General features: G+C 38.9%; 4 protein-coding genes across 4 annotated transcripts in view; 2 read left to right on the top strand and 2 right to left on the bottom strand.

The window, feature by feature from the left end:
• LOC140587750 (uncharacterized) overlaps nucleotides 1-18 on the top strand; it is a 4,922-nt gene extending 4,904 nt beyond the window's left edge. The window contains exon 4 of the mRNA XM_072709277.1: nucleotides 7-18. Within this exon, the coding sequence (XP_072565378.1) occupies nucleotides 7-18 (12 nt within the window). The remainder of the gene's footprint in view (nucleotides 1-6) is intronic.
• A 14-nt stretch (nucleotides 19-32) lies between these two features.
• LOC140587749 (uncharacterized) lies at nucleotides 33-4,775 on the bottom strand. Its single transcript, XM_072709276.1, has 4 exons — nucleotides 4,095-4,775; nucleotides 3,694-3,735; nucleotides 95-1,870; nucleotides 33-53 (listed from the first exon to the last, which is right to left on the bottom strand). Exons 3-4 carry the CDS (start codon nucleotides 1,868-1,870, stop codon nucleotides 33-35), a joined length of 1,797 nt encoding a protein of 598 aa, XP_072565377.1. The 5' UTR covers nucleotides 3,694-3,735; nucleotides 4,095-4,775.
• A 2,377-nt stretch (nucleotides 4,776-7,152) lies between these two features.
• On the bottom strand, nucleotides 7,153-9,464 carry LOC140587662 (uncharacterized). Its single transcript, XM_072709202.1, has 3 exons — nucleotides 8,646-9,464; nucleotides 8,411-8,556; nucleotides 7,153-8,304 (listed from the first exon to the last, which is right to left on the bottom strand). Exons 1-3 carry the CDS (start codon nucleotides 8,881-8,883, stop codon nucleotides 7,612-7,614), a joined length of 1,077 nt encoding a protein of 358 aa, XP_072565303.1. The 5' UTR covers nucleotides 8,884-9,464; the 3' UTR covers nucleotides 7,153-7,611.
• A 1,232-nt stretch (nucleotides 9,465-10,696) lies between these two features.
• LOC140587661 (uncharacterized) lies at nucleotides 10,697-12,980 on the top strand. Its single transcript, XM_072709201.1, has 3 exons — nucleotides 10,697-11,478; nucleotides 11,570-11,715; nucleotides 11,822-12,980. Exons 1-3 carry the CDS (start codon nucleotides 11,241-11,243, stop codon nucleotides 12,512-12,514), a joined length of 1,077 nt encoding a protein of 358 aa, XP_072565302.1. The 5' UTR covers nucleotides 10,697-11,240; the 3' UTR covers nucleotides 12,515-12,980.
• The last annotated feature ends 14,848 nt before the right edge of the window (nucleotides 12,981-27,828 follow it).

Below are 27,828 nucleotides of genomic sequence, written 5' to 3'. Positions count from 1 at the left end.
CAAAAGCCAGAGATCTGAAAAAGCAGTTGCCATCACCAGTGATTGGCACCATTCTGCAAGGATCACCCATTGGAAACTCTGCATCCATGTTTACATGGCCATGATCAATGTACACCACACCAAGCTTACAGGAAAGCCTTCTTTGCTGCTGGATTGTCAAAGGACTGAACAGAAACTGCTCACTGCGTAGCTCACTGATAAAAACTACATCACCTTCATTGTTCACACGGACATCAACCTCAGGGTCTGTACCATGTGTCACATTTGGCCTTACCACACCATATTGGCTGTCTGACATTCTGGCAAACTGCTGGACTCTGGTCACTGAGGAGTTGTCGTCTGGATGGTCTGATATGTTGGTACGCTGGTTGACACTGGTGACTGAGGACTTACCGTCTGGATGGCCTGACATGCTGGTAAGCTGGTTGACGCTGGTGGCTGGGCAGTTGCCATCTGGATGCTGGTGCAGGATGCTTCGACTAGTCACACTCACAGCTGTAATCTCAAACTGTTCCCCTGTTGCATCTAAAGATAGTCCTAGGGTATCCACATGGTCTAGCAAAGAATCTATGGTAGAGTGGCACACCAATATACTTCTGCCTGATGCGTCGCTTGCTCCATCTCCTCGTCGGGAATGGGAGTCGATCACCACATACCATGACCCTTGCTTAATGATGGCACATGTATTTACTTTAAGAGTAAAAAGACACGCATCATACTGTGAGAATACTCTTCTTACCGCTGCATCAGCTGACATGAAAATGTCACCCATATCTCCATATTCACTGACACCAAACAAGCCAACAAACATGTCATCATGGTAGTTTATTTCATATTTATCACCATTCAATGTGTACTCTGTTGGTAGATCTCTAACTAACAGATACCCAGAAGCATCTCCAATTCTCCTAGCATCTCTGATGGTAGTGTAGAGGTCATCTCCTTTCAGCAGCACTTGATCAATGTCTGTGACTGACCAGGTTAAAACATTCTTTACCTTACACGTTACTATAGCAATCAAACTATTAGCAACACATTGCTTGTTACTGTTGACTCCAAATCGTGGGTGTCCTTGATGGAATGAGCCTCTCACTGCACGTGCCTGAGGAAAATGAGGAGATACACAGATAGTTACAGGGTTCACATGCTGTTGTTGATCCACGGTTGGGTAATAGTTTGGCACTGCCAGGGTATTTCTCAGTTCAAGTTCACTTTCAAGTTCTGTTTCAAGTTCTGTTTCAAGTTTTGTTTCAAGTTTTGTTTCAAGTTCGCATGCTGGTTCACATTCTGGTTCACTTTTGGGGTCAGTCCACTTTGCAGCCTTTCTTTTATGAGGGGGCTGCAGTACCTCGTCCGTCCTTGCCTTATCTTTATCAAGAAAAGGCATACAGAACTCGTCGACGGTCCTACAAATGGCACCCAGGGCGGGAACCCGGTGGTCATGGCTCGTCGGAAAAGTCACAGTCATCGCCGTTTTGGTATTCCGAGAGGGGGGGAACGGGTTAACCCCGTCATCAGTCATAGCCATGACGGACACAGGCCGCTGCTGTGCGGCCTGCTCAGGTTGTTGGTCGTGGCTCGTCAGGAAAGTCACAGTCATCGCCGTTTTGGTATTCCGAGAGGGGGGAAACGGGTTAACCCCGTCATCAGTCATAGCCACGACATGGACGGCAGCAGCAGCGGGGTCAGTCCGTTGGTTGTGGCTCGTCCGATTAGTCACAGTCATCGCCGTTTTGGTATTCCGAGAGGGGGGAAACGGGTTAACCCCGTCATCAGTCATAGCCACATCAAAACTATCAGGAGCTCGCTGCCGGTCCAACAGCCTCTTCTTCGCTGCTGCGGAACGCCGGGAAGCCTTTGTGCGAGGCATCTGCAGATGAACGGGGGGGGGGGGGGAGAAGCACACCTGCTTGCAACTGTACTTTGCACTGATGTTGTCACAAAGCCATCAAATGTGTATACATAGTGCACATCAATCAGGAGCAGTTCCACTAACAGCTTTCTCACCACTTACAGTAAGTCAGTGATGCAGCTGACTCAGCAACTGTCTGGAAGTTACACAACCTACAAACTGAATTTTAACCATTACACTCATTATCCTAAAATAAATATGCCTCATGACTTATGTTTTTTTTTTAATCAGACAAAACACTTACCTGTCACATCTGCATTACACACAAAAGTTTCACCTCAACACTAACTGACCCACGTTTGTGATATGTACACTGTGTGCAGAATTAGGCATGTACTTTATTTGTATCTTGTCGACCAATGTTTTCAGTCCAGATGAACCTAAAACAGAATGTTTAAAAATGGCAAAATGTTTGGTTTTTGATCTGAGTACTTTGTTTTGATAACAGGAAAACATACTTTCCTATGCAGAATGAAGCATGTTTATGATTACTGAAATGGGCCAGAAAAGCACCTTGCAGACAGAAGAAAATCAAAATATTAAAGTGCCAGTCGAAATAACCAAACCTGCTAAACATTCAAAACATAATTATTGTACAATTGATTGTTTTGTGGGCAACACACAAAGAGGATGGAAGCAGCATATAGCGAGGCAACAAAATAACTGCCAAAGTTATGTGTTCAATTAAAAAGAAGACTTTAGAATCAAATGCCACCACTTTTAACAACTGCAATCTGAACGCTCTGGAAGCACTTTGTAGTGTGTTACATGAAATCACTAGGATCAGAATTGCTGTAATATAAGCTCTACGCAATAAAGGTATGCAAGCTAAAAAGTCAAGAATGCACACAGACATGTCAAGAATGATTTTATAAAGGTTTTGTGAAAAAAATCAGATGAGGTGAGAGTGACTCTTGTAGCAGATGGATAGGTCCATGGATGGTCATCTTCTTCGAGCACCCACAGGGCAGTGGAGAAGTGATGGTGTGGGCTGCAGTTATCAGTGATGAACTTGTTGGCTCTTTCAGACTTCCAGGTGGTATAAAATTAACTACTGCCAATTTCTAGAGGAAATTTCAGCAGCTTTCAAAAATGTTATGACATGCATGCAGAACACTGCCCCTTCCTATGATATTCATGCACAACAGTGCCTGTCTCCTTGATATGCATGCAAGACAGTGCCCCTTCCCATGCATCAAAGTATTCCATAGATTAGACAAAAAAGGTCACTGACTTATGACCAGGCTGTCATCATCGCCTGACTCAACGCCCATTAAGAGCTACACAGCCCGAGTGAAGTATGAGATTTACCAAGCAAGCAGGACACTTCTCAGATCAGCATCTGGGACACGGTCCTAGCTGACGTGGCTAATATAAGACAGGATCAAAACAAAGACTTCGGTGGTTCAATGGCAAACAGGCTGATGATGGTCATTCAGAATAAAGGTGACGATACAGGACAATAAACTTGGTGACGTTCGTTGTTCCTTATATAGACTTCAGACAATTTCATTATTATTTCTGTTGATAGTTAAGTGAAAAAAATCCACTTAGTTTCTGATTGCTTGATAATTGTGCCCACAGAAGTGCTTTTCTTTTATTTTCCTTTGTGAAACTATAATGTAACATTTTCTCTAAGTACATTTACTTAGAGCAAAAGAAAAACTTCAGAATGTATAATTCTGCCCAACTGTTGGCAAGAAATATCTCCGGAAATATTACTTGCCTAATTCTGCACACAGTGTATGTCAGTGTATGTTGTCTAAGTACACAAAGCATACCGTATATCACTTTCTCCTCAAGGGTGGCAGTCCAGCACAACTCTGCAGAGAAAAGTGACACACAAGTTTCATTTCATAAACATTTGCCAACAGTCACCTTCATTGAAAACACCATGTAAAGTTGATATACCTTTCAATGTTATTCAACTTAAGAAAACCTCAAACACGATTGCTGATAGACATCACCCTAAAAATATTTACTTTTGATTCCTGTGATATCACAGCCCTTCAGTCTACAAAGACAACATGCATCAGTTAATGATTGACAGGTGCATTTGTACATACATTTCATTAGTATATGCAGCTGCATGATAAACTTCCCATAAACGTACAGACAGATTTTGCACTGTACCATTCTTAGTAGTGCAATGGCACAAAGACAATACTACATATATTCTTACCTCTTGCAACGCGAGCAGCAAAATCTAAAACACAAGCCTTGCTATAGCGGAGACCTGGAAGCGGTCACGTACGGCAGACAATCAGAACCGTAAAAACAAGTCCCCCTTTCGGCGAATGTCTACTGAGCGTAAAGAAAATGTCTGCCGCGAAAACAAAATGTCCGCCACAGAAAGGCGTCTTCGCCGCTATGCCGAATTAATGCTTTACCAGCTTATCCTTTTATAAAGTTAGTTGTTTAATCTAAATTAATATTCCACAGACTTAACTCTTAAAGCATATAGCAGCAAACCTTTAACATACAACTAAAAACACCTTCGGCTGACAATCACTTGTTGTAAACAATAACTACTAATCGAATTTTAATAACACAGAAGGATTTCAAACATCGCCAGGCTGTTTCAGAATACTTCGTTTTTGCTTAACTCGATAACATGTGTTATTGTAGGGAGTCCGGGCTAAATGTTAGTAGTTTCGGTTGCAAACCTACAATCGATTTGTACGACAGACACGCGTATTTAATAAATGCTTCCCAGCGATTATTAATTGCTTTTATAAAACCAAGACCGAACTGAGAATACTAAAAAAAAACCTTAGCACATCTTAAACCATCTAAAAACAGAAAACAGCAAATCGTCAACAAACAACAATTTAAACAACAATTAAAAAGATGTGTCGTCAGACAATATTACATATATTCTTACCTCTTGCAACGCTAGCAGCAAAATCAAAAAGACAAGCCTTGCTATGGCGGGGGGAAGCGGTCACGTACGGCAGCCAATCAGAACCCTAAAAACACATCCCCCTGTCGGCGAATGTCTATACTGAGCTTAAACAAAATGTCCGCCTCAGAAAGGCGTCTTCGCCGCTATGCCGAATTAATGCTTAACCAGCTTATCCCTTTATGAAGTTAGTTTAGTCTAAATTAATAAATTCCACAGACTTAGCTCTTAAAGCATATAGCAGCAAACCTTTAACATACAACTAAAAACACCTTCGGCTGACAAAGAGCATATGATAACCCAATTAAAAAAGTAATAAAGTACAAATCCGACACTGACCAAAAAGCAATCATTTGCGTGCCGTTTGCGGTAAATTCCTTGTTGTAAACAATAACTACTAATCGAATTTTAATAACACAGAAGGATTTCAAACATCGCCTGGCTGTTTCAGAATGCTTCGTTTTTGCTTAACCCGATAACATGTCTTATTGTAGGCAGTCCGGGCTAAATGTTAGTAAACGAAAATAAAGTTTATTTATTTAAAACTGAGGTACGCCTATCTAAAATCCAACAACAAGCAATCCAGCGAAAGAGGAAATGCTGCTTTCTGAAACTGACCGCAGCCGTTCGTAAAACTATTTATATTCATGGCTATATTTCACTGTTTGCCCGCTTTTTAGTCTTCACCGAGTAGGCCTATAGTCAATTAAACCGCAGATAATACCTAAGTAATAACAGGCGCTCTAAAACTACTAAAACGTTAAAACTGGACTGCATTATGCGTCTAGTTTCGGTCGCAAACCTACAATCGATTTGTACGACAGACACGCGTATTTAATAAATGCTTCCCAGCGATTATTAATTGCTTTTATAAAACAAAGACCGAACTGAGAATGATACTAAAAAAAACCTTAGCACAACTTAAACCATCTAAAAACAGAAAACAGCAAGTCGTCAACAAACTACAATTAAAAAGATGTGTCGTCAGACAATATTACATAGCCTATATTCTTACCTCTTGCAACGCGACCAGCAAAATCAAAAAGACAAGCCTTGCTATGGCGGGGGAATGTGGTCACGTACGGCAGCCAATCAGAACCGTAAAAACACGTCCCCCTGTCGGCGAATGTCTACTGAGCTTAAACAAGAGAAAGGCGTCTTCGCCTATGCCCAATTAATGCTTAACCAGTTTATCCCTTTATGAAGTTAGTTTAGTCTAAATTAATAAATTCCACAGACTTAGCTCTTAAAGCATATAGCAGCAAACCTTTAACATACAACTAAAAACACCTTCGGCTGACAAAGAGCATATGATAACCCAATTAAAAAAGTAATAAAGTACAACTCCGACACTGACCAAAAAGCAATCATTTGCGTGCCGTTTGCGGTAAATCCCTTGTTGTAAACAATAACTACTAATCGAATTTTAATAACACAGAAGGATTCAAAACATCAAGATTTCAAACATCGCCTGGCTGTTTCAGAATGCTTCGTTTTTGCTTAACCCGATAACATGTCTTATTGTAGGCAGTCCGGGCTAAATGTTAGTAAACGAAAATAAAGTTTATTTATTTAAAACTGAGGTACGCCTATCTAAAACATTAAAACTGGACTGCATTATGCGTTTAGTTTCGGTCGCAAACCTACAATCGATTTGTACGACAGACACGCGTATTTAATAAACGCTTCCCAGCGATTATTAATTGCTTTTGTAAAACCAAGACTGAACTGAGAATGATACTAAAGAAACCTTAGCACAACTTAAACCATCTAAAAACAGAAAACACCAAATCGTAAACAAACTACAGTTAAAAAGATCTGCCGTCAGACAATATTACAAATACACTTACCTCTTGCAACGCCAGCAGCAAAATCTAAAATACAAGCCTTGTATAGCGGACACCTGGAAGCGGTCACGTACAGTACGGCAGCCAATTAGAACCGTAAAAACACGTCCCCCTGTCGGCGAATGTGTGTCAATATGTTGTAATTACATATTCTAAACTACAAACATTTTCTGATATATTAGACTGTGAAACTAACATATTTGGCAAGCTTGTAATAAGTGTAGTCTAACAAAATACAATTAAGCAAATCGCCTGCACTGTTCATTAGCTCAGAAAATGCGGGCTTTGACACAATTTAATGTTATGAAAATGAGCTATACAAATGAACAGTATATTTTCATGAGAGGTCGATTTGGCTACATACAGTATGTATATGCTCTCCTCTCAATAAATAGAACATTTTAAATCATAATGAAGTTCACAAACAAACATTCCCATAGTACGATTTGCCTTTAAACCCAAACAACTTCAAAAACATGAAACATTCACAGTCAATTTGACGTGGTTTTACTTTATAACACATAAAACACAAACCAAAATACAACCGAATTCGCCCTTCTCATGTAATACAAACTGTCATGTCACAAACAAATAGGTCAAACAAGAAGTAATGTACAGTACAATTAGTAGTCCCATACTACTGCCATTTACACAAACTTTATACAAAAAACTTCAAAACTTCACGCTCACAGCAACAGTAATGTACAGTACAAGTAGCCCTATACACCTGCTATTTACACAAACTTTATACAAAAAACTTCAAAACGTCACGCTCACAGCAACAGTAATGTACAGTACAAGTAGTCATATACTACTGCTATTTACACAAACTTTATACAAAAAACATCAAAACTTCACGCTCAGACTGTCAGAGCAACACAACAAACATATTAAACTAAAAACAGATCACGCTAATACAAAACAAACTACTCCGGCGAGTCATCACATCTCTAGCTAGACGAAGGGACTGCGCTATCTGCAATGTCTACAATAGAAGAAACGTTGCATTCGTCGTCAAAAGAGAACTGAAGGCATTCCTCAAAAAGAAGATGCTCTTCAATAGCTTCCTCTTTGTCCATTAATGATGTTATATTCCGTCGTTTTAAATAGTCCACCAGAGTACAGTGTCCGACAGTCAATGTATAATCTGCGCCGTCATCATTTTTCACTTTTAAAGTTCCGCGTAATACTTTTGAAAATGCCCCCGATTTCTGCAGCATCCTGCAGCTCTGGCATCGTGCAAACCTGCTCTGGCTGTCCCAAGTATCCTGCCGGCTTCCACACAGGGCACACTTCAGGCTTGCCTTAATCTCAGCTCCACATATGGAAGCCTTCACCGTCACAACCGATTCCTCTTCTTGTACAGCGTCCGCGTCTCCCACATCCAAATCGCAGATCTTCTCAATCATGCTCTCTACGGTTGTTGTTAGTTCCACTTTCCCTTCAAAAACTCTAGTCGAAAGCTCCGTAAAGACGTAAGATGAGTCAACCTCCACGTCATGGATCAGTCTCTCCCAAACGCAAAGACTCATCTGGGCAGTTCCATCAAAGACTGTGAATCTCTTCACCTCTTTGTCGCTGCCTCTAATGCTTACAGTTTTCTGCAATGACGCTGCCACGACCTTGGCTTTCACCAAAGGCACCTATAGGAATGAACACCAGTCATTACTTTTCTAAACTTCTCATCCAGAAATAGCGAAATTTTACAAAAGGTGTACATTGTCATTGCAAACTTATTCTTAAACGCACCTTCTTGCCTGCCGGCAGAGCTGTGACATCAACCAGTGTCTGCCTAACGGGTGCTGCAGGTTTCCGAAAAGGAAACGTCACCTTCGTTACAGACAGCTCGGTCAACTGGTTCCCCATCACGTCGAAGTCAGACGTGCCTTTAAAACCTACCAAAAAAAAAAAACCCAACAGACATTAATACATACTCAGTAACAACCATGTCCTGGAAAACTGTGCTCTGTAAAGCAATACTTACTCAAAGCCTTTCTGACATGTGTCAGGCGTATTGCCGTGCCATTATCTGAAGCTTGGCTGAACAGCGCACGCTTTCTCGGACTGAAGATGGTCACATCGTGAAATTCTTCACGTCCAGTCTGTAGTACAGCATTAAAAAAACCTCTGTTTTTAGTGGTGAATTTTAATGCTGAGATAGAGTGGATATAGCCACTGACTACGTCTGTGTCCATCCTCATTTTCTTCGCTGGAGTCTCCATGTCGAAAAAGCAATTAGAAAAACATGCAAAACACCCCAATATATATACTGCTGGGACATGCCATTAACCTCCCCTTATTACACGACTCTCTGGAATGCTTGATTCTGATTGGTCAGGTGAGACATTTGCAGGTTTGTTCTTTTCAAATAATAACCGCTCTTTTCAAATAATAACCGCTCCAAAGTAATAACGCATAGCCGCTACTACTTGTATGTTTAAAATGTTAGTCACATCGTACTATATCGTTTCGCCGAAAGATAAAAATGTTAATTTAAAACAAATATGCCAAGAAAATGTTTCAAATTCATATTCATATATTGTCTCGTGTAGAGTTAATGTTGTCTACACTGACTATAATTTATGTTTTTGTATTTGGGTACATATGTTTGTTCCTTATTTTATTTTTCCTTATTTATATAATTCTCTATGTCCGACATGGGGACTGCACCTAATTTAGTTGTACTTGTTACAATGACAATAAAGTTATTCTGATATTCATGTCCAGTTTTTTTCCTTATGTGGCAAGTAGCCGTGTAATAAACTGGATAATGTACAGGCAGCCGGTAATTATCGCGAAATAAGCCCCGACAGTGTGATACAAGAAGCGGAGAGTCTTGTATCATACTGAAGGGGCTTATTTCGCGATAACTACCGGCTGCCTGTACATTATCCCGCTTATTACACGACTCTCTGGAATGCTTGATTCTGATTGGTCAGTTGAGACATTTGCAGGTTCGTTCTTTTCAAATAATAACCGCTCTTTTCAAATAATAACCGCTCCAAAGTAATAATGCATAGCCGCTACTACTTGTATGTTTAAAATGTTAGTCACGTCGTACTATATCGTTTCGCGGAAAGATAAAAATGTTAATTTAAAACAAATATGCCAAGAAAATGTTTCAAATTCATATTCATATATTGTCTCGTGTAGAGTTAATGTTGTCTACACTGACTATAATTTATGTTTTTGTATTTGGGTACATATGTTTGTTCCTTATTTTATTTTTCCTTATTTATATAATTTTCTATGTCCGACATGGGGACTGCACCTAATTTCATTGTACTTGTCACAATGACAATAAAGTTATTCTGATATTCATGTCCAGTTTTTTTCCTTATGTGGCAAGTAGCCGTGTAATAAACTGGATAATGTACAGGCAGCCGGTAGTTATCGCGAAATAAGCCCCGACAGTGTGATCAGGACCCGACGCCAATGTTTCAAATTCATATTCATGTCCAGTTTTTTTCCTTATGTGGCAAGTAGCCGTGTAAGTAAGGGATAATGTACAGGCAGCCGGTAGTTATCGCGAAATAAGCCCCTTCAGTGTGATACAAGACCCTCCGCTTCTTGTATCACACTGAAGGGGCTTATTTCGCGATAATTAGTACAACGTGACTAACATTTTAAACATACAAGTAGTAGCGGCTAGGGGTTATTACTTTGGAGCGGTTATTATTTGAAAAGAGCGGTTATTATTTGAAAAGAACGAACCTGCAAATGTCTCAACTGACCAATCAGAATCAAGCATTCCAGAGAGTCGTGTAATAAGCGGGATAATGTACAGGCAGCCGGTAGTTATCGCGAAATAAGCCCCGACCGTGTGATCAGGACCCGACGCCAATGTTTCAAATTCATATTCATGTCCAGTTTTTTTCCTTATGTGGCAAGTAGCCGTGTAAGTAAGGGATAATGTACAGGCAGCCAGTAATTATCGCGAAATAAGCCCCTTCAGTGTGATACAAGACTCTCCGCTTCTTGTATCACACTGTCGGGGCTTATTTCGCGATAATTACCGGCTGCCTGTACATTATCCAGTTTATTACATGGCTACTTGCCACATAAGGAAAAAAACTGGACATGAATATCAGAATAACTTTATTGTCATTGTAACAAGTACAACTAAATTAGGTGCAGTCCCCATGTCGGACATAGAGAATTATATAAATAAGGAAAAATAAAATAAGGAACAAACATATGTACCCAAATACAAAAACATAAATTATAGTCAGTGTAGACAACATTAACTCTACACGAGACAATATATGAATATGAATTTGAAACATTTTCTTGGCATATTTGTTTTAAATTAACATTTTTATCTTTCGGCGAAACGATATAGTACGACGTGACTAACATTTTAAACATACAAGTAGTAGCGGCTATGCGTTATTACTTTGGAGCGGTTATTATTTGAAAAGAGCGGTTATTATTTGAAAAGAACAAACCTGCAAATGTCTCACCTGACCAATCAGAATCAAGCATTCCAGAGAGTCGTGTAATAAGGGGAGGTTAATGGCATGTCCCAGCAGTATATATATTGGGGTGTTTTGCATGTTTTTCTAATTGCTTTTTCGACATGGAGACTCCAGCGAAGAAAATGAGGATGGACACAGACGTAGTCAGTGGCTATATCCACTCTATCTCAGCATTAAAATTCACCACTAAAAACAGAGGTTTTTTTAATGCTGTACTACAGACTGGACGTGAAGAATTTCACGATGTGACCATCTTCAGTCCGAGAAAGCGTGCGCTGTTCAGCCAAGCTTCAGATAATGGCACGGCAATACGCCTGACACATGTCAGAAAGGCTTTGAGTAAGTATTGCTTTACAGAGCACAGTTTTCCAGGACATGGTTGTTACTGAGTATGTATTAATGTCTGTTGGTTTTTTTTTTTTTTTGGTAGGTTTTAAAGGCACGTCTGACTTCGACGTGATGGGGAACCAGTTGACCGAGCTGTCTGTAACGAAGGTGACGTTTCCTTTTCGGAAACCTGCAGCACCCGTTAGGCAGACACTGGTTGATGTCACAGCTCTGCCGGCAGGCAAGAAGGTGCGTTTAAGAATAAGTTTGCAATGACAATGTACACCTTTTGTAAAATTTCGCTATTTCTGGATGAGAAGTTTAGAAAAGTAATGACTGGTGTTCATTCCTATAGGTGCCTTTGGTGAAAGCCAAGGTCGTGGCAGCGTCATTGCAGAAAACTGTAAGCATTAGAGGCAGCGACAAAGAGGTGAAGAGATTCACAGTCTTTGATGGAACTGCCCAGATGAGTCTTTGCGTTTGGGAGAGACTGATCCATGACGTGGAGGTTGACTCATCTTACGTCTTTACGGAGCTTTCGACTAGAGTTTTTGAAGGGAAAGTGGAACTAACAACAACCGTAGAGAGCATGATTGAGAAGATCTGCGATTTGGATGTGGGAGACGCGGACGCTGTACAAGAAGAGGAATCGGTTGTGACGGTGAAGGCTTCCATATGTGGAGCTGAGATTAAGGCAAGCCTGAAGTGTGCCCTGTGTGGAAGCCGGCAGGATACTTGGGACAGCCAGAGCAGGTTTGCACGATGCCAGAGCTGCAGGATGCTGCAGAAATCGGGGGCATTTTCAAAAGTATTACGCGGAACTTTAAAAGTGAAAAATGATGACGGCGCAGATTATACATTGACTGTCGGACACTGTACTCTGGTGGACTATTTAAAACGACGGAATATAACATCATTAATGGACAAAGAGGAAGCTATTGAAGAGCATCTTCTTTTTGAGGAATGCCTTCAGTTCTCTTTTGACGACGAATGCAACGTTTCTTCTATTGTAGACATTGCAGATAGCGCAGTCCCTTCGTCTAGCTAGAGATGTGATGACTCGCCGGAGTAGTTTGTTTTGTATTAGCGTGTTCTGTTTTTAGTTTAATATGTTTGTTGTGTTGCTCTGACAGTCTGAGCGTGAAGTTTTGAGGTTTTTTGTATAAAGTTTGTGTAAATAGCAGTAGTATATGACTACTTGTACTGTACATTACTGTTGCTGTGAGCGTGACGTTTTGAAGTTTTTTGTATAAAGTTTGTGTAAATAGCAGGTGTATAGGGCTACTTGTACTGTACATTACTGTTGCTGTGAGCGTGAAGTTTTGAAGTTTTTTGTATAAAGTTTGTGTAAATGGCAGTAGTATGGGACTACTAATTGTACTGTACATTACTTCTTGTTTGACCTATTTATTTGTGACATGACAGTTTGTATTACATGAGAAGGGCGAATTCGGTTGTATTTTGGTTTGTGTTTTATGTGTTATAAAGTAAAACCACGTCAAATTGACTGTGAATGTTTCATGTTTTTGAAGTTGTTTGGGTTTAAAGGCAAATCGTACTATGGGAATGTTTGTTTGTGAACTTCATTATGATTTAAAATGTTCTATTTATTGAGAGGAGAGCATATACATACTGTATGTAGCCAAATCGACCTCTCATGAAAATATACTGTTCATTTGTATAGCGCATTTTCATAACATTAAATTGTGTCAAAGCCCGCATTTTCTGAGCTAATGAACAGTGCAGGCGATTTGCTTAATTGTATTTTGTTAGACTACACTTATTACAAGCTTGCCAAATATGTTAGTTTCACAGTCTAATATATCAGAAAATGTTTGTAGTTTAGAATATGTAATTACAACATATTGACACACATTTGCCGACAGGGGGACGTGTTTTTACGGTTCTAATTGGCTGCCGTACTGTACGTGACCGCTTCCAGGTGTCCGCTATACAAGGCTTGTATTTTAGATTTTGCTGCTGGCGTTGCAAGAGGTAAGTGTATTTGTAATATTGTCTGACGGCAGATCTTTTTAACTGTAGTTTGTTTACGATTTGGTGTTTTCTGTTTTTAGATGGTTTAAGTTGTGCTAAGGTTTCTTTAGTATCATTCTCAGTTCAGTCTTGGTTTTACAAAAGCAATTAATAATCGCTGGGAAGCGTTTATTAAATACGCGTGTCTGTCGTACAAATCGATTGTAGGTTTGCGACCGAAACTAAACGCATAATGCAGTCCAGTTTTAATGTTTTAGATAGGCGTACCTCAGTTTTAAATAAATAAACTTTATTTTCGTTTACTAACATTTAGCCCGGACTGCCTACAATAAGACATGTTATCGGGTTAAGCAAAAACGAAGCATTCTGAAACAGCCAGGCGATGTTTGAAATCTTGATGTTTTGAATCCTTCTGTGTTATTAAAATTCGATTAGTAGTTATTGTTTACAACAAGGGATTTACCGCAAACGGACGCAAATGATTGCTTTTTGGTCAGTGTCGGAGTTGTACTTTATTACTTTTTTAATTGGGTTATCATATGCTCTTTGTCAGCCGAAGGTGTTTTTAGTTGTATGTTAAAGGTTTGCTGCTATATGCTTTAAGAGCTAAGTCTGTGGAATTTATTAATTTAGACTAAACTAACTTCATAAAGGGATAAGCTGGTTAAGCATTAATTCGGCATATCGGCGAAGACGCCTTTCTCTTGTTTAAGCTCAGTAGACATTCGCCGACAGGGGGATGTGTTTTTACGGTTCTGATTGGCTGCCGTACGTGACCACATTCCCCCGCCACAGCAAGGCTTGTCTTTTTGATTTTGCTGGTCGCGTTGCAAGAGGTAAGAATATATGTAATATTGTCTGACGACATATCTTTTTAATTGTAGTTTGTTGACGACTTGCTGTTTTCTGTTTTTAGATGGTTTAAGTTATGCTAAGGTTTTTTTTAGTATCATTCTCAGTTCGGTCTTTGTTTTATAAAAGCAATTAATAATCGCTGGGAAGCATTTATTAAATACGCGTGTCTGTCGTACAAATCGACTGTAGGTTTGCGACCGAAACTAGACGCATAATGCAGTCCAGTTTTAACGTTTTAGTAGTTTTAGAGCGCCTGTTATTACTTAGGTATTATCTGCGGTTTAATTGACTATAGGCCTACTCGGTGAAGACTAAAAAGCGGACAAACAGTGAAATATAGCCATGAATATAAATAGTTTTACGAACGGCTGGGGTCAGTTTCAGAAAGCAGCATTTCCTCTTTCGCTGGATTGCTTGTTGTTGGATTTTAGATAGGCGTACCTCAGTTTTAAATAAATAAACTTTATTTTCGTTTACTAACATTTAGCCCGGACTGCCTACAATAAGACATGTTATCGGGTTAAGCAAAAACGAAGCATTCTGAAACAGCCAGGCGATGTTTGAATCCTTCTGTGTTATTAAAATTCGATTAGTAGTTATTGTTTACAACAAGGGATTTACCGCAAACGGCACGCAAATGATTGCTTTTTGGTCAGTGTCGGAGTTGTACTTTATTACTTTTTTAATTGGGTTATCTAGGGTGACCAGATAATCCATGTCAGGGAGGACACATTGAGCTAGGACAGGATTTGTAAAATACCATTTAAATTAAAAGGACCTGGATCTCAGTTAAGCACCGAATTCTTGCTGTGTGCTGATTGATCAGTCTCCTATAATCATGCATATGCCACTAATGTTAATGTGTAACAGCTGGATGAGTTTTTCAATCAAACCAGTCAAAGCACAAGAAGAAGTGAGCTATTTAGCCAAACACAGGTGCCTTTCAGTTTTAAAGTAGTTTGTAAAACCTGGAGTAGCTTAAAGTGTCCTCCCTGACATGGATTATCTGGTCAGCCTAGGTTATCATATGCTCTTTGTCAGCCGAAGGTGTTTTTAGTTGTATGTTAAAGGTTTGCTGCTATATGCTTTAAGAGCTAAGTCTGTTGAATTTATTAATTTAGACTAAACTAACTTCATAAAGGGATAAACTGGTTAAGCATTAATTCGGCTTATTACATGGCTCTCTGGAATGCTTGATTCTGATTGGTCAGTTGAGACATTTGCAGGTTCGTTCTTTTCAAATAACCTCTCCAAAGTAATAACGCATGGTCACGTGGTACTATATCGTTTCGCGGAAGGGTAAAAATGCTAATTTAAAACAAATATGCCAATAAAATGTTTCAAATTTATATTGATGTCCAGGTTTTTTCCTTATGTGACAAATAGCTGTGTAATAAGCGGTATAATGTACAGGCAGCCGGTAGTCATCGCGAAATAAGCCCCTTCAGTGTGATACAAGGCCCTCCGCTTCGCGTCGGGTCCTGATCACACTGTCGGGGCTTATTTCTGCGATAACTACCGGCTGACTGTACATTATCCCTTACATAGCGGCGAAGACGCCTTTCTGTGGCGGACATTTTGTTTGTGCTCAGTAGACATTCGCCAAAAGGGGGACATGTTTTTACGGTTCTGATTGGCTGCCGTACGTGACCGCTTTCCGGTGTCCGCCATTGCAAGGCTTGTCTTTTAGATTTTGCTGCTGGCATTGCAAGAGGTAAGAATATCTGTAATATTGTCTGACGGCACATCTTTTTAATTGTAGTTTGTTGACGATTTGCTGTTTTCTGTTTTTAGATGGTTTAAGTTATGCTAATGTTTTTTTAGTATCATTCTCATTTAGGTCTTGGTTTTATAAAAGCAATTAATAATCGCTGGGAAGCAGCCACACCAGCCGCAATAATCGCTGGCCACCAGCCACACCCAAACCATACAGGTGCCATGGCCATTTCAATCAGACAGCTATATCTCAGGCATGCCTCAGCCAATCATCACCAAACTTTAATATGTCGTGTAGGATAGTACTCCGGAAGGGCCGTCCAAATTTGGTGCCGATCGGTCAAACGGGGGCGCTACAACCACTGTCCATATATTTCTAAGACCCACCTTAGCAAATTAAGCTGAAATGTCCTTATTTCTCATAAAACCTTGAAAGAAGTGTTACCTTTCCCTTCACCTGAGTCTATATTTTTTATTTGCTTTAATTTTTCACCAATTTGCCTCATAGAACATTATCAGACTTAATTTACACATAAGAAGGCCTGAAAGTATTGAATACAATTTCTAAAATGGAGCGCTGACTCCACCTGCTGGCCACACTATTTCCATGCCCATTTCATTCAAATAGCTATATCTCTGGCGTGCTTCATCCAATCCTCACAAAATTTGACGCACATCTGTGTTACTAGACTTCAGAAATACCTTCCAAGTTTGGTGGCAATCGGTCAAACGGGGGCACTACAGCCACTGTCCTACTATGTCTAAGACCAACCTTGGTTAATGCAGCTGAAATCTGCTTATTGTTTATTTAAAAATTAAAATATTAATCACCTTTCCCTTCATCTGAGTCCATATTTTTAATCTGCTTATATTTTCCTGCCATTTGACTTTTACAAATCTTTCAAACTTCAATCTTTCTTCAGGCTGTGTACACTGCAGCAATTACAATTTTATAATAAATTGGCCAGCAGGTGGAGTCAGCGCTCCATTTCAATAATGCCTTCAATACTTTTAGCCTTTCTCCTGTCTAAATGTACGACCTAGAATAGGATACAGCATGATATTACTGCTGTTACATGTCACACTACGCAACTCAGCACTTTGTTAAGAATATGCAACACAGCCTATGTTTACACAGGCAGTATAACAAAGCAACTCTGTAATATCTAGACTTACCAGACCAGGTATGAAGGTCCCTAAATCTACCAACTAGTCAGGCCATCTGACCCAAACCATGCATTCAGTCAGGCTAAGGCACTCCACCACAGGGTTCTACATTCTGTCCTACATTTGCTGACCTTTTAGACCGATAATATTTAATCTATATCCTGATTTCTACCTACTACTGAGACCATCTGACCAAAATAATGCATTCAGTCAGGTTCAGGCACTACACCACAGGGTTCTACATTCTTTCCTACATTTCCTGACCTGTTAGACCGACACTAAACAATCTCCATCCTGATTTCTACCTGCTACTCAAACCATCTGACTGAAACAAGTTCTGTTCTGTCTGACATCTGCTGACCTGTAGTTCTGTCTGACTTGTTAGTACCCTCCTCTACAGTTTGCCCTACATCTCCTGTCGCAATAGAGCTACACTAAATCTGCATCCTGTTATGGCAGTCTAATTCTGTCTGACTTTCTACTACCCTGGTCACCAGTCCTCTGCCGTTATTGCTCTATTACTTGTCCTACCTGTCCTACTTGTCCTACCTGTCCTACTTTTCATACCCTTTGGACCCTTCAGTAACTGCCTGCAGTTTCTAGTTATTATTATTATTATTTTTCGCGCCCTAAAACTGAATGCACAGCCTAAACCGTAAGTGCTAGACCAACCAAACTTGGTAATATGATGTCAATTCCTACCCGCTACTCAGATTCTCTGACCCAGGCCTGTCAGCCAGATGGGGGCGCTCTAGCGCCCCCCAACGCGTTTCAGTCCATAGCTCCTGTCCTATTAGTCCTATAATTGAAATTATTTTTTCTGCTGATACAGACAGCTTTGCTCTACCAACTGGCTATTTGGACTATGAAGCTCCGCCTACTTAGATTTTTTGCTAATTTGCATAATTTGTGAAACTGACTTCTGCCTTCAAGTCCTACAATATTGGACCAAATCAGACAAATGAGGTGTCAAACCGATCAGTCCACTTAGCTGATCAAAATAGATTCAAGAAAGTCTGACATTTGTCTATTTTATGGCCACTAGCCATGCCCAAATCCCACCTAAATTTGGCCTATTTCAGTCTGAATGCTATAACTTCTCCATACCTTAGCCTACCTGAACCAAACTTACAATCCAACCTCCCTGCTCTATTATGAGGTCAACATACAATGCGGCCCACATTTCGTCAATAGGGGGCGCTACAACTAATAACTGCCAATATCTCCTGACTGCCTTAACCAATCTAATTGAAATTTGGCAGATATGTACTATGTACAAGCCTGAGGTCAGAGAAGTAAAATGGCAGTCATTAGTTGTAAAATCCTGGCCACCATTAGCCAATCAAAATCAAGCAGCCATTTGACCAGCTAAACAATGAGCAATCCAAACCAAATTTGGCTTATACATTTGTATTCTGACCCTGAGCCCACCCTGTAAAGGACATGTCAGTCTGCCATATGGGGGCGCTACAGCACATTTCTGCCTATTTCTCCTGGACTGTTAATTATAAAATTGACAATTGTTGCTTAAGCTATCCACTAGCTCATGACAAATTTAATGTTATAAAGAACTTCATCATATCTCTTGCCATTTTTGCCTATTTTGTAAAAGTCTTAAAACAGTACTTTTTCTTATCCTCCTAGGATTTTCACCAAACCTACACAAATCTGGTATCATTTAAATCAGGAGACAGTCCCTATATGAAATTATTAAAAAAATCATAAACTTTCCATGAGGTATGGCCACCAGCCACACCCAAACCATAGTGGTGCCACACCCATTTCAATCAGACAGCTATATCTCAGGCCTGCCTCAACCAATCATCATCAAACTTAAATATATAATGTAGGATATTACTGGAGAAGGGCCCTCCAAATTTGGTGCCGATCAGTCAAACGGGGGCGCTACAGCAATATAACATCACTGTATAAACTGCAAAATCAGCTCAACTTACATTTATCTCATTTTTGATCCAGTGACATATTACTGGTTAAAATCTTTTGCCCTGCAAGTTCTGTGAGTCATGTCAAATCAAGAAATATGCAATGTCCCATGATAGTCATTTGCATTCCCTTGTCATATTTAAAAACTTAATTAATAACATATTACTGTAACTACTGCAATGTCCAGCCTAAGTAGGTCAATCTGGTAGTAGAAAAATCAGGACACTGCCCATATGTATAATTTATAAAGATAACTTCACTTGCCTGTACAGTATAGCCACCAGCCACACTGAACCTACAGCATTTCCATGATCATTTCAATGAAACAGCTAAATCAGAGGCATACTTCATCTGATCATCACCAAATTTGACCCACTAATGTAGCACTGCACCTCAGACAGACCCTGCAAATTTGGTGCCGATCGGTCAAATGGGGGCGTGACAGCCACTGTCCATATATGTGTAAGACCCACCTTAGCAGATTCAGCTGAAATGTCCTTATTCCTCATGAAATCTTCAAATAGTTGTTACCTTTCCCTTCAGCTGAGTCCATATTTTTAATTTCCTTTAATTTTTCACCAATTTGCCTTATACAACATTATCAGACTTCATTTACAAATGAGAAGGTCAGAAAGCATTTAATATCTTTTCTAAAATGGAGCGCTGACTCCACCTGCTGGCCACAACATTTCCATTCCCATTTCATTCAAACAGCTAAATCTCAGGCATGCTTCATCCGATCCTTCCAAAATTTGATTCACTTCTGTAAGTCTGGACTACAGACAGATCTTCCAAGTTTGGTGGCGATCAGTCAATCTGGAGCAGTACAGCCACTGTCCTAGTATGTCTAATACCTACCTTGGGTAATTCAGCTGAAATATCCTTCATAATTGTTTCAAGTAATTAACTTTCCCTTCACCTCAGTCCATATTTTTAAGCTCCTTTCATTTTTCTGCTATTTGACTTATAGAAAATTATCAGATTTTATTTATAAGCCAGGCATTATATATTGCAGACTTTTCGCTTTTTTGTATTAAATTGGCCAGTAGGTGGAGATGGTGCTCTATTTATATTGCACATTTTTAGATTTTTTTTTATAGATTCGCCAGCAGGTGGAGTTCGTCCTCTATTTCATTAATGCCATTAAATTATTTCAGGGCTTCTCATGTCTAGAAGAATACTTTACAAATGTAGTAAGCCACTGTTGTTTTTTAAATATACAAGACAGCATTTGTTCACTGAGGTACTATAAAGTAAGCTTAACTTGTATGATCTAGACTTAAAATATTAGGTATGCAGGTGCCTATTTTTACTGTCTACTTAGATCATCTGACACAAACCACACATTCTTTTGGGCTGAGGCACTTCACCAAAAGGTTCTTTATTATATCATATATTGTTGTACTAAGGCTGCTTCTGCTAATGGCAGTAGTCAAGCTGCCACACCAGGGACTGCATGCTACCATTTATCAAATGTGCTAACTGCACCTGCTAGCAACACTATTTCCATTCCGAATTTGTTTAGTCTGCTAAATCTCATTCATACTTCATCTAATTCTCATAAAATTTGACTGACTTCTATAGCACTGGACTACGAATAGACCATCAAACTTTGCTGACATTCGGTTAAACGGGGGCGCTATTGCCACTGTCGAAATATGTCTAAAACTGTGTTAATGCAGCTGACATCTCCTTATTGTTTATTTAAACATTAAAATATTAATCAACTTTCCCTTCATCTAAGTCTATGTTTTTAATTTGCTTATATATTCCTGGCATTTACCTTTTAGAAATCTATCAAACTTCAGTGATGTACACTGCAGCAATTGCCATTTCTTTGAACAGCTAGTCACCACATTTCCCTTCTGTTTCTCATCTACCATTTTCCCTTTATCGTACCTTGATGAACATTTCTACGGTAATGTTAAAATGTTACGTATCATCATCTCATAGTATCATTTCCTATTCTCTGACTATTTAAATTAATTGGCCATCAGTTACAGTCTGTACTTCATTTACAATTTAGCTACTGTCATAATATGTCTAAGATCAACCTTAGTTAATGCAGCTGAAAATTATTTATCTGTCATCAAATATTTAAATATTAATCAACTTTCCCTTCATCTCAGTCAATATTATAAAATTACTTTCATTTTCCTGCCATTTGACTTTTAGAAATCTATCAAACTTCAGTGATGTACACTACAGCAATTTCAATTTTTCCCAAAAGCTGGTCACCACATGTCCGTTCTTTCTCATCTACCATGTTCCTTATTTCTGACGATTTCTATGCATTGGCCATCAGTTACAGTCTATACTTCATTTACAATTTAGCCACTGTCGTAATATGTCTAACAACCTTGGTTAATGCAGCTGACATCTCCTTATTGTTTATTTAAACATTTAAATATGAATCACCTTTCCCTTCATCTAAGTCCATATTATTTATCTGCTTATATATTACTGCCATTTCACTTTTAGAAATCTATCAAACTTCAATATTACTTCATCCTGTGTACACTGCAGCAATTGCAATATTTCTCAAACAGCTAGTCACCACATTTCCCTTCGGTTTCTCATCTACCATTTTCCCTTCATCGTACCTTGATAAACATTTCCATGGTAATGTTTAAATGTTAGGTATCATCTCATAGAAGCATTTCCTATTTTCTGCCAATTTAAATGCATTGCTAATCAATTACAGTCTGTACTTCATTTACAATAATTAGTGAACTTCTAATTTTATGCCATTCACTTCATTACTATTCATTGCTTCTGCCCATTTGCTTTGGACCCGATTGTCACTGCTTGCAGTTATCTTTATTATTATTATTTTTCGCGCCCTAAAACTGAATGCACAGCCTAAACCGTAAGTGCTAGACCAACCAAACTTGGTAATATGATGTCAATTCCTACCCGCTACTCAGATTCTCTGACCCAGGCCTGTCAGCCAGATGGGGGCGCTCTAGCGCCCCCCAACGCGTTTCAGTCCATAGCTCCTGTCCTATTAGTCCTATAATTGAAATTATTTTTTCTGCTGATACAGACAGCTTTGCTCTACCAACTGGCTATTTGGACTATGAAGCTCCGCCTACTTAGATTTTTTGCTAATTTGCATAATTTGTGAAACTGACTTCTGCCTTCAAATCCTACAATATTGGACCAAATCAGACAAATGAGGTGTCAAACCGATCAGTCCACTTAGCTGATCAAAATAGATTGAAGAAAGTCTGACATTTGTCTATTTTATGGCCACTAGCCATGCCCAAATCCCACCTGAATTTGGCCTATTTCAGTCTGAATGCTATAACTTCTCCATACCTTAGCCTACCTGAACCAAACTTACAATCCAACCTCCCTGCTCTATTATGGGGTCAACATACAATGCGGCCCACATTTCGTCAATAGGGGGCGCTACAACTAATAACTGCCAATATTTCCTGACTGCCTTAACCAATCTAATTGAAATTTGGCAGATATGTACTATGTACAAGCCTGAGGTCAGAGACGTAAAATGGCAGTCATTAGTTGTAAAATCCTGGCCACCATTAGCCAATCAAAATCAAGCAGCCATTTGACCAGCTAAACAATGAGCAATCCAAACCAAATTTGGCTTATACATTTGTATTCTGACCCTGAGCCCACCCTGTAAAGGACATGTCAGTCTGCCATATGGGGGCGCTACAGCACATTTCTGCCTATTTCTCCTGGACTGTTAATTATAAAATTGACAATTGTTGCTTAAGCTATCCACTAGCTCATGACAAATTTAATGGTATAAAGAACTTCATCATATCTCTTGCCATTTTTGCCTATTTTGTAAAAGTCTTAAAACAGTACTTTTTCTTATCCTCCTAGGATTTTCACCAAACCTACACAAATCTGGTATCATTTAAATCAGGAGACAGTCCCTATATAAAATTATTAAAAAAATCATAAACTTTCCATGAGGTATGGCCACCAGCCACACCCAAACCATAGTGGTGCCACACCCATTTCAATCAGACAGCTATATCTCAGGCCTGCCTCGACCAATCATCATCAAACTTAAATATATAATGTAGGATATTACTGGAGAAGGGCCCTCCAAATTTGGTGCCGATCAGTCAAACGGGGGTGCTACAGCAATATAACATCACTGTATAAACTGCAAAATCAGCTCAACTTACATTTATCTCATTTTTGATCCAGTGACATATTACTGGTTAAAATCTTTTGCCCTGCAAGTTCTGTGAGTCATGTCAAATCAAGAAATATGCAATGTCCCATGATAGTCATTTGCATTCCCTTGTCATATTTAAAAACTTAATTAATAACATATTACTGTAACTACTGCAATGTCCAGCCTAAGTAGGTCAATCTGGTAGTAGAAAAATCAGGACACTGCCCATATGTATAATTTATAAAGATAACTTCACTTGCCTGTACAGTATAGCCACCAGCCACATTGAACCTACAGCATTTCCATGATCATTTCAATGAAACAGCTAAATCAGAGGCATACTTCATCTGATCATCACCAAATTTGACCCACTAATGTATCACTGCACCTCAGACAGACCCTGCAAATTTGGTGCCGATCGGTCAAATGGGGGCGTGACAGCCACTGTCCATATATGTGTAAGACCCACCTTAGCAGATTCAGCTGAAATGTCCTTATTCCTCATGAAATCTTCAAATAGTTGTTACCTTTCCCTTCAGCTGAGTCCATATTTTTAATTTCCTTTAATTTTTCACCAATTTGCCTTATACAACATTATCAGACTTCATTTACAAATGAGAAGGTCAGAAAGCATTTAATATCTTTTCTAAAATGGAGCGCTGACTCCACCTGCTGGCCACAACATTTCCATTCCCATTTCATTCAAACAGCTAAATCTCAGGCATGCTTCATCCGATCCTTCCAAAATTTGATTCACTTCTGTAAGTCTGGACTACAGACAGATCTTCCAAGTTTGGTGGCGATCAGTCAATCTGTAGCAGTACAGCCACTGTCATAGTATGTTTAATATCTACCTTGGCTAATTCAGCTGAAATATCCTTCATAATACTTTCAAGGAATTAACTTTCCCTTCACCTCAGTCCATATTTTTAAGCTCCTTTCATTTTTATGCTATTTGACTTATAGAAAATTATCAGATTTTATTTATAAGCCAGGCAGTATATATTGCAGATTTTTGGCTTTTTTGAATTAAATTGGCCAGTAGGTGGAGATGGTGCTCTATTTATATTGCAGTTTTTTGGATTTTTTTTTATACATTAGCCAGCAGGTGGTGTTCGTCCTGTATTTCATTAATGGCATTAAATTCTTTCAGGGCTTCTTATGTCTAGAAGAATACTTTACAAATGCAGTAAGCCACTGTTGTTTTTTTTAATATACAAGACAGCATGTGTTCACTGAGGTACTATAAAGTAAGCTTAACTTGTATGATCTAGACTTAAAATATTAGGTATGCAGGTGCCTATTTCTACCGTCTACTTAGACCATCTGACACAAAAAACAAATTCTTTTGGGCTGAGGCACTTCAGCAAATGGTTATATATTATATCTTATATTGTTGTACTATGGCTGCTTCTGCTAATGGCAGTAGTCAAACTGCCACACCAGGGACTGCATGCTACCAATTATCAAATGTAGCGCTAACTCCACCTGCTGGCCTCACTATTTCCATACCGAATTCATTAAGTCTGCTAAACCTCATTCATACTTCATCGAAATCTCACAAAATTTGACTCACTTCTGTAGCACTGGACTATGAATAGACCATCTAACTTTGGTGACATTCGGTTAAATGGGGGCGCTTCTGCCACTGTCAAAATATATTAATAGTTAATGCAGCTGAAATTTATTTTTCATCAAACCTTCAACGATTATTGATATTTCCATTTCATTTCACTTTTAGAAATGTATCAAAGTTCAGAGATACTTCAGGCTGTGTACAGTGCAACAATTGCAATTTCTTCCAACAGCTAGTCACCACATGTCCCTTCTGTTTCTCATCTACCATATTCCCTTTATCGTACCTTAATCAACATATCAAAGTCAATGTTCAAAATGTCAGATATTATCTTATCATAGAAGCATTTCCTACTTTCTGACTATTTAAATGCATTGGCCATCAGTTACAGTGCATACTTCATTTCAAATTTAGCCACTGTCCTAATACTGTATGTCTAAGACCAACCTTGGTTAATGCAGCTGACATCTCCTTATTATTTTTTTAAACATTTAAATATTATTCACCTTTCCTTTCTTCAAAGTCCATATTTTTAATCTGCTTATAGAATCATGCCATTTCACTTTTAGAAATCTATCAAACTTCAATGTTACTTTAGCCTGTGTACACTGCAGCAATTGCAATATTTCTCCAACAGCTAGTCACCACATTTCCCTTCGGTTTCTCATCTACCATTTTCCTTTATCATACCTTGATAAACATTTCCACAATAATGTTTCAATGTTAGCTATCATCTCATAGTAGCATTTCGTATTTTCTGACTATTTAAATGCATTGGCCATCAGTTACAGTCTATACTTCTTTTACAATTTAGCCACTGTCCTAATATGTCTAACAACAACCTTGGTTAATGCAGCTGACATCTCCTTATTGTTTATTTAAACATTTAAATATTAATCACCTTTCCCTTCATCTAAGTCCATATTTTTAATCTGCTTATAAATTCCTGCCATTTGACTTTTAGAAATCTATCAAACTTCAATGTTACTTCAGCCTGTGTACACTGCAGCAATTGCAATATTTCTCCAACAGCTAGTCACCACATTTCCCTTCTGTTTCTCATCTACCTTTTTCCCTTCATCGTACCTTGATAAACATTTCTAAATGTAATGTTTAAATGTTAGATATCATCTCATAGTAGCATTTCATATTTTCTACCAATTTAAATGCATTGCTCATCAATTACAGTACAGTCTGTACTTCATTTACAAATAAAAGGTGAACTTCTAATTTTATGCCATTAACTTCTTTCCTCTTCATTGCTTCTTTCCATTAGCTTTGGACCCGATTGTCACTGCTTGCAGTTATTAAGGGTCCAAAGCATGAAATGCTTATGGAACCTTATTGTTTTTCTTAGGATTTTTCTCTTTTATTATTATTATTATTATTATTATTATTATTATTAAGGGTCCAAAGCATGAAATGCTTATGGACCATTATTGTTTTTCTTAGGATTTTTCTCTTTTATTATTAAGGGTCCAAAGGACGAAGTCCTTATGGACCATTATTGTTTTTCTTAGGATTTTTCTCTTTTATTAAGGGTCCAAAGGACGAAGTCCTTATGGACCATTATTGTTTTTCTTAGGATTTTTCTCTTTTATTATTATTATTATTATTATTTTTCGCGCCCTAAAACTGAATGCACAGCCTAAACCGTAAGTGCTAGACCAACCAAAATTGGTAATATGATGTCAATTCCTACCCGCTACTCAGATTCTCTGACCCAGGCCTGTCAGCCAGATGGGGGCGCTCTAGCGCCCCCCAACGCGTTTCAATCTATAGCTCCTGTCCTATTAGTCCTATAATTGAAATTATTTTTTCTGCTGATACAGACAGCTTTGCTCTACCAACTTGCTATTTGGACTATGAAGCTCCGCCTACTTAGATTTTTTGCTAATTTGCATAATTTGTGAAACTGACTTCTGCCTTCAAGTCCTACAATATTGGACCAAATCAGACAAATGAGGTGTCAAACCGATCAGTCCACTTAGCTGATCAAAATAGATTCAAGAAAGTCTGACATTTGTCTATTTTATGGCCACTACCCATGCCCAAATCCCACCTAAATTTGGCCTATTTCAGTCTGAATGCTATAACTTCTCCATACCTTAGCCTACCTGAACCAAACTTACAATCCAACCTCCCTGCTCTATCATGGGGTCAACATACAATGCGGCCCACATTTCGTCAATAGGGGGCGCTACAACTAATAACTGCCAATATCTCCTGAATGCCTTAACCAATCTAATTGAAATTTGGCAGATATGTACTATGTACAAGCCTGAGGTCAGAGAAGTAAAATGGCAGTCATTAGTTGTAAAATCCTGGCCACCATTAGCCAATCAAAATCAAGCAGCCATTTGACCAGCTAAACAATGAGCAATCCAAACCAAATTTTGGTTATACATTTGTATTGTGACCCTGAGCCCACCCTGTAAAGGACATGTCAATCTGCCATATGGGGGCGCTACAGCACATTTCTGCCTATTTCTCCTGAACTGTTAATTATAAAATTGACAATTGTTGCTTAAGCTATCCACTAGCTCATGACAAATTTAATCGTATAAAGAACTTCATCATATCTCTTGCCATTTTTGCCTATTTTGTAAAAGTCTTAAAACAGTACTTTTTTCTTATCCTCCTAGGATTTTCACCAAACCTACACAAATCTGGTATCATTTAAATCAGGAGACAGTCCCTATATAAAATTATTAAAAAAATCATAAACTTTCCATGAGGTATGGCCACCAGCCACACCCAAACCATAGTGGTGCCACACCCATTTCAATCAGACAGCTATATCTCAGGCCTGCCTCAACCAATCATCATCAAACTTAAATATATAATGTAGGATATTACTGGAGAAGGGCCCTCCAAATTTGGTGCCGATCAGTCAAACGGGGGTGCTACAGCAATATAACATCACTGTATAAACTGCAAAATCAGC

The sequence above is a fragment of the Paramormyrops kingsleyae genome, chromosome 2 (genome assembly GCF_048594095.1).
Source record: "Paramormyrops kingsleyae isolate MSU_618 chromosome 2, PKINGS_0.4, whole genome shotgun sequence".
Taxonomy (NCBI): domain Eukaryota; kingdom Metazoa; phylum Chordata; class Actinopteri; order Osteoglossiformes; family Mormyridae; genus Paramormyrops; species Paramormyrops kingsleyae.
Note: the sequence above shows the minus strand (reverse complement) of the source record. Positions and strands in the feature narration are given on the sequence as shown.

What these genes read in the sequence shown, in the direction of transcription:
- LOC140587749 (XM_072709276.1), bottom strand. Translation starts at nt 1,870, where the DNA reads ATGCCTCGCACAAAGGCTTCCCGGCGTTCCGCAGCAGCGAAGAAGAGG. An exon ending in TGTACATTGATCATGGCCAT is followed by an intron (nt 54 to 94) that starts GTAAACATGGAT and finishes TGATCCTTGCAG; the next exon opens with AATGGTGCCAATCACTGGTG.
- LOC140587661 (XM_072709201.1), top strand. Translation starts at nt 11,241, where the DNA reads ATGGAGACTCCAGCGAAGAAAATGAGGATGGACACAGACGTAGTCAGT. An exon ending in ACATGTCAGAAAGGCTTTGA is followed by an intron (nt 11,479 to 11,569) that starts GTAAGTATTGCT and finishes TTTTTTTGGTAG; the next exon opens with GTTTTAAAGGCACGTCTGAC. An exon ending in CTCTGCCGGCAGGCAAGAAG is followed by an intron (nt 11,716 to 11,821) that starts GTGCGTTTAAGA and finishes TCATTCCTATAG; the next exon opens with GTGCCTTTGGTGAAAGCCAA.
- LOC140587662 (XM_072709202.1), bottom strand. Translation starts at nt 8,883, where the DNA reads ATGGAGACTCCAGCGAAGAAAATGAGGATGGACACAGACGTAGTCAGT. An exon ending in ACATGTCAGAAAGGCTTTGA is followed by an intron (nt 8,557 to 8,645) that starts GTAAGTATTGCT and finishes TTTTTTTGGTAG; the next exon opens with GTTTTAAAGGCACGTCTGAC. An exon ending in CTCTGCCGGCAGGCAAGAAG is followed by an intron (nt 8,305 to 8,410) that starts GTGCGTTTAAGA and finishes TCATTCCTATAG; the next exon opens with GTGCCTTTGGTGAAAGCCAA.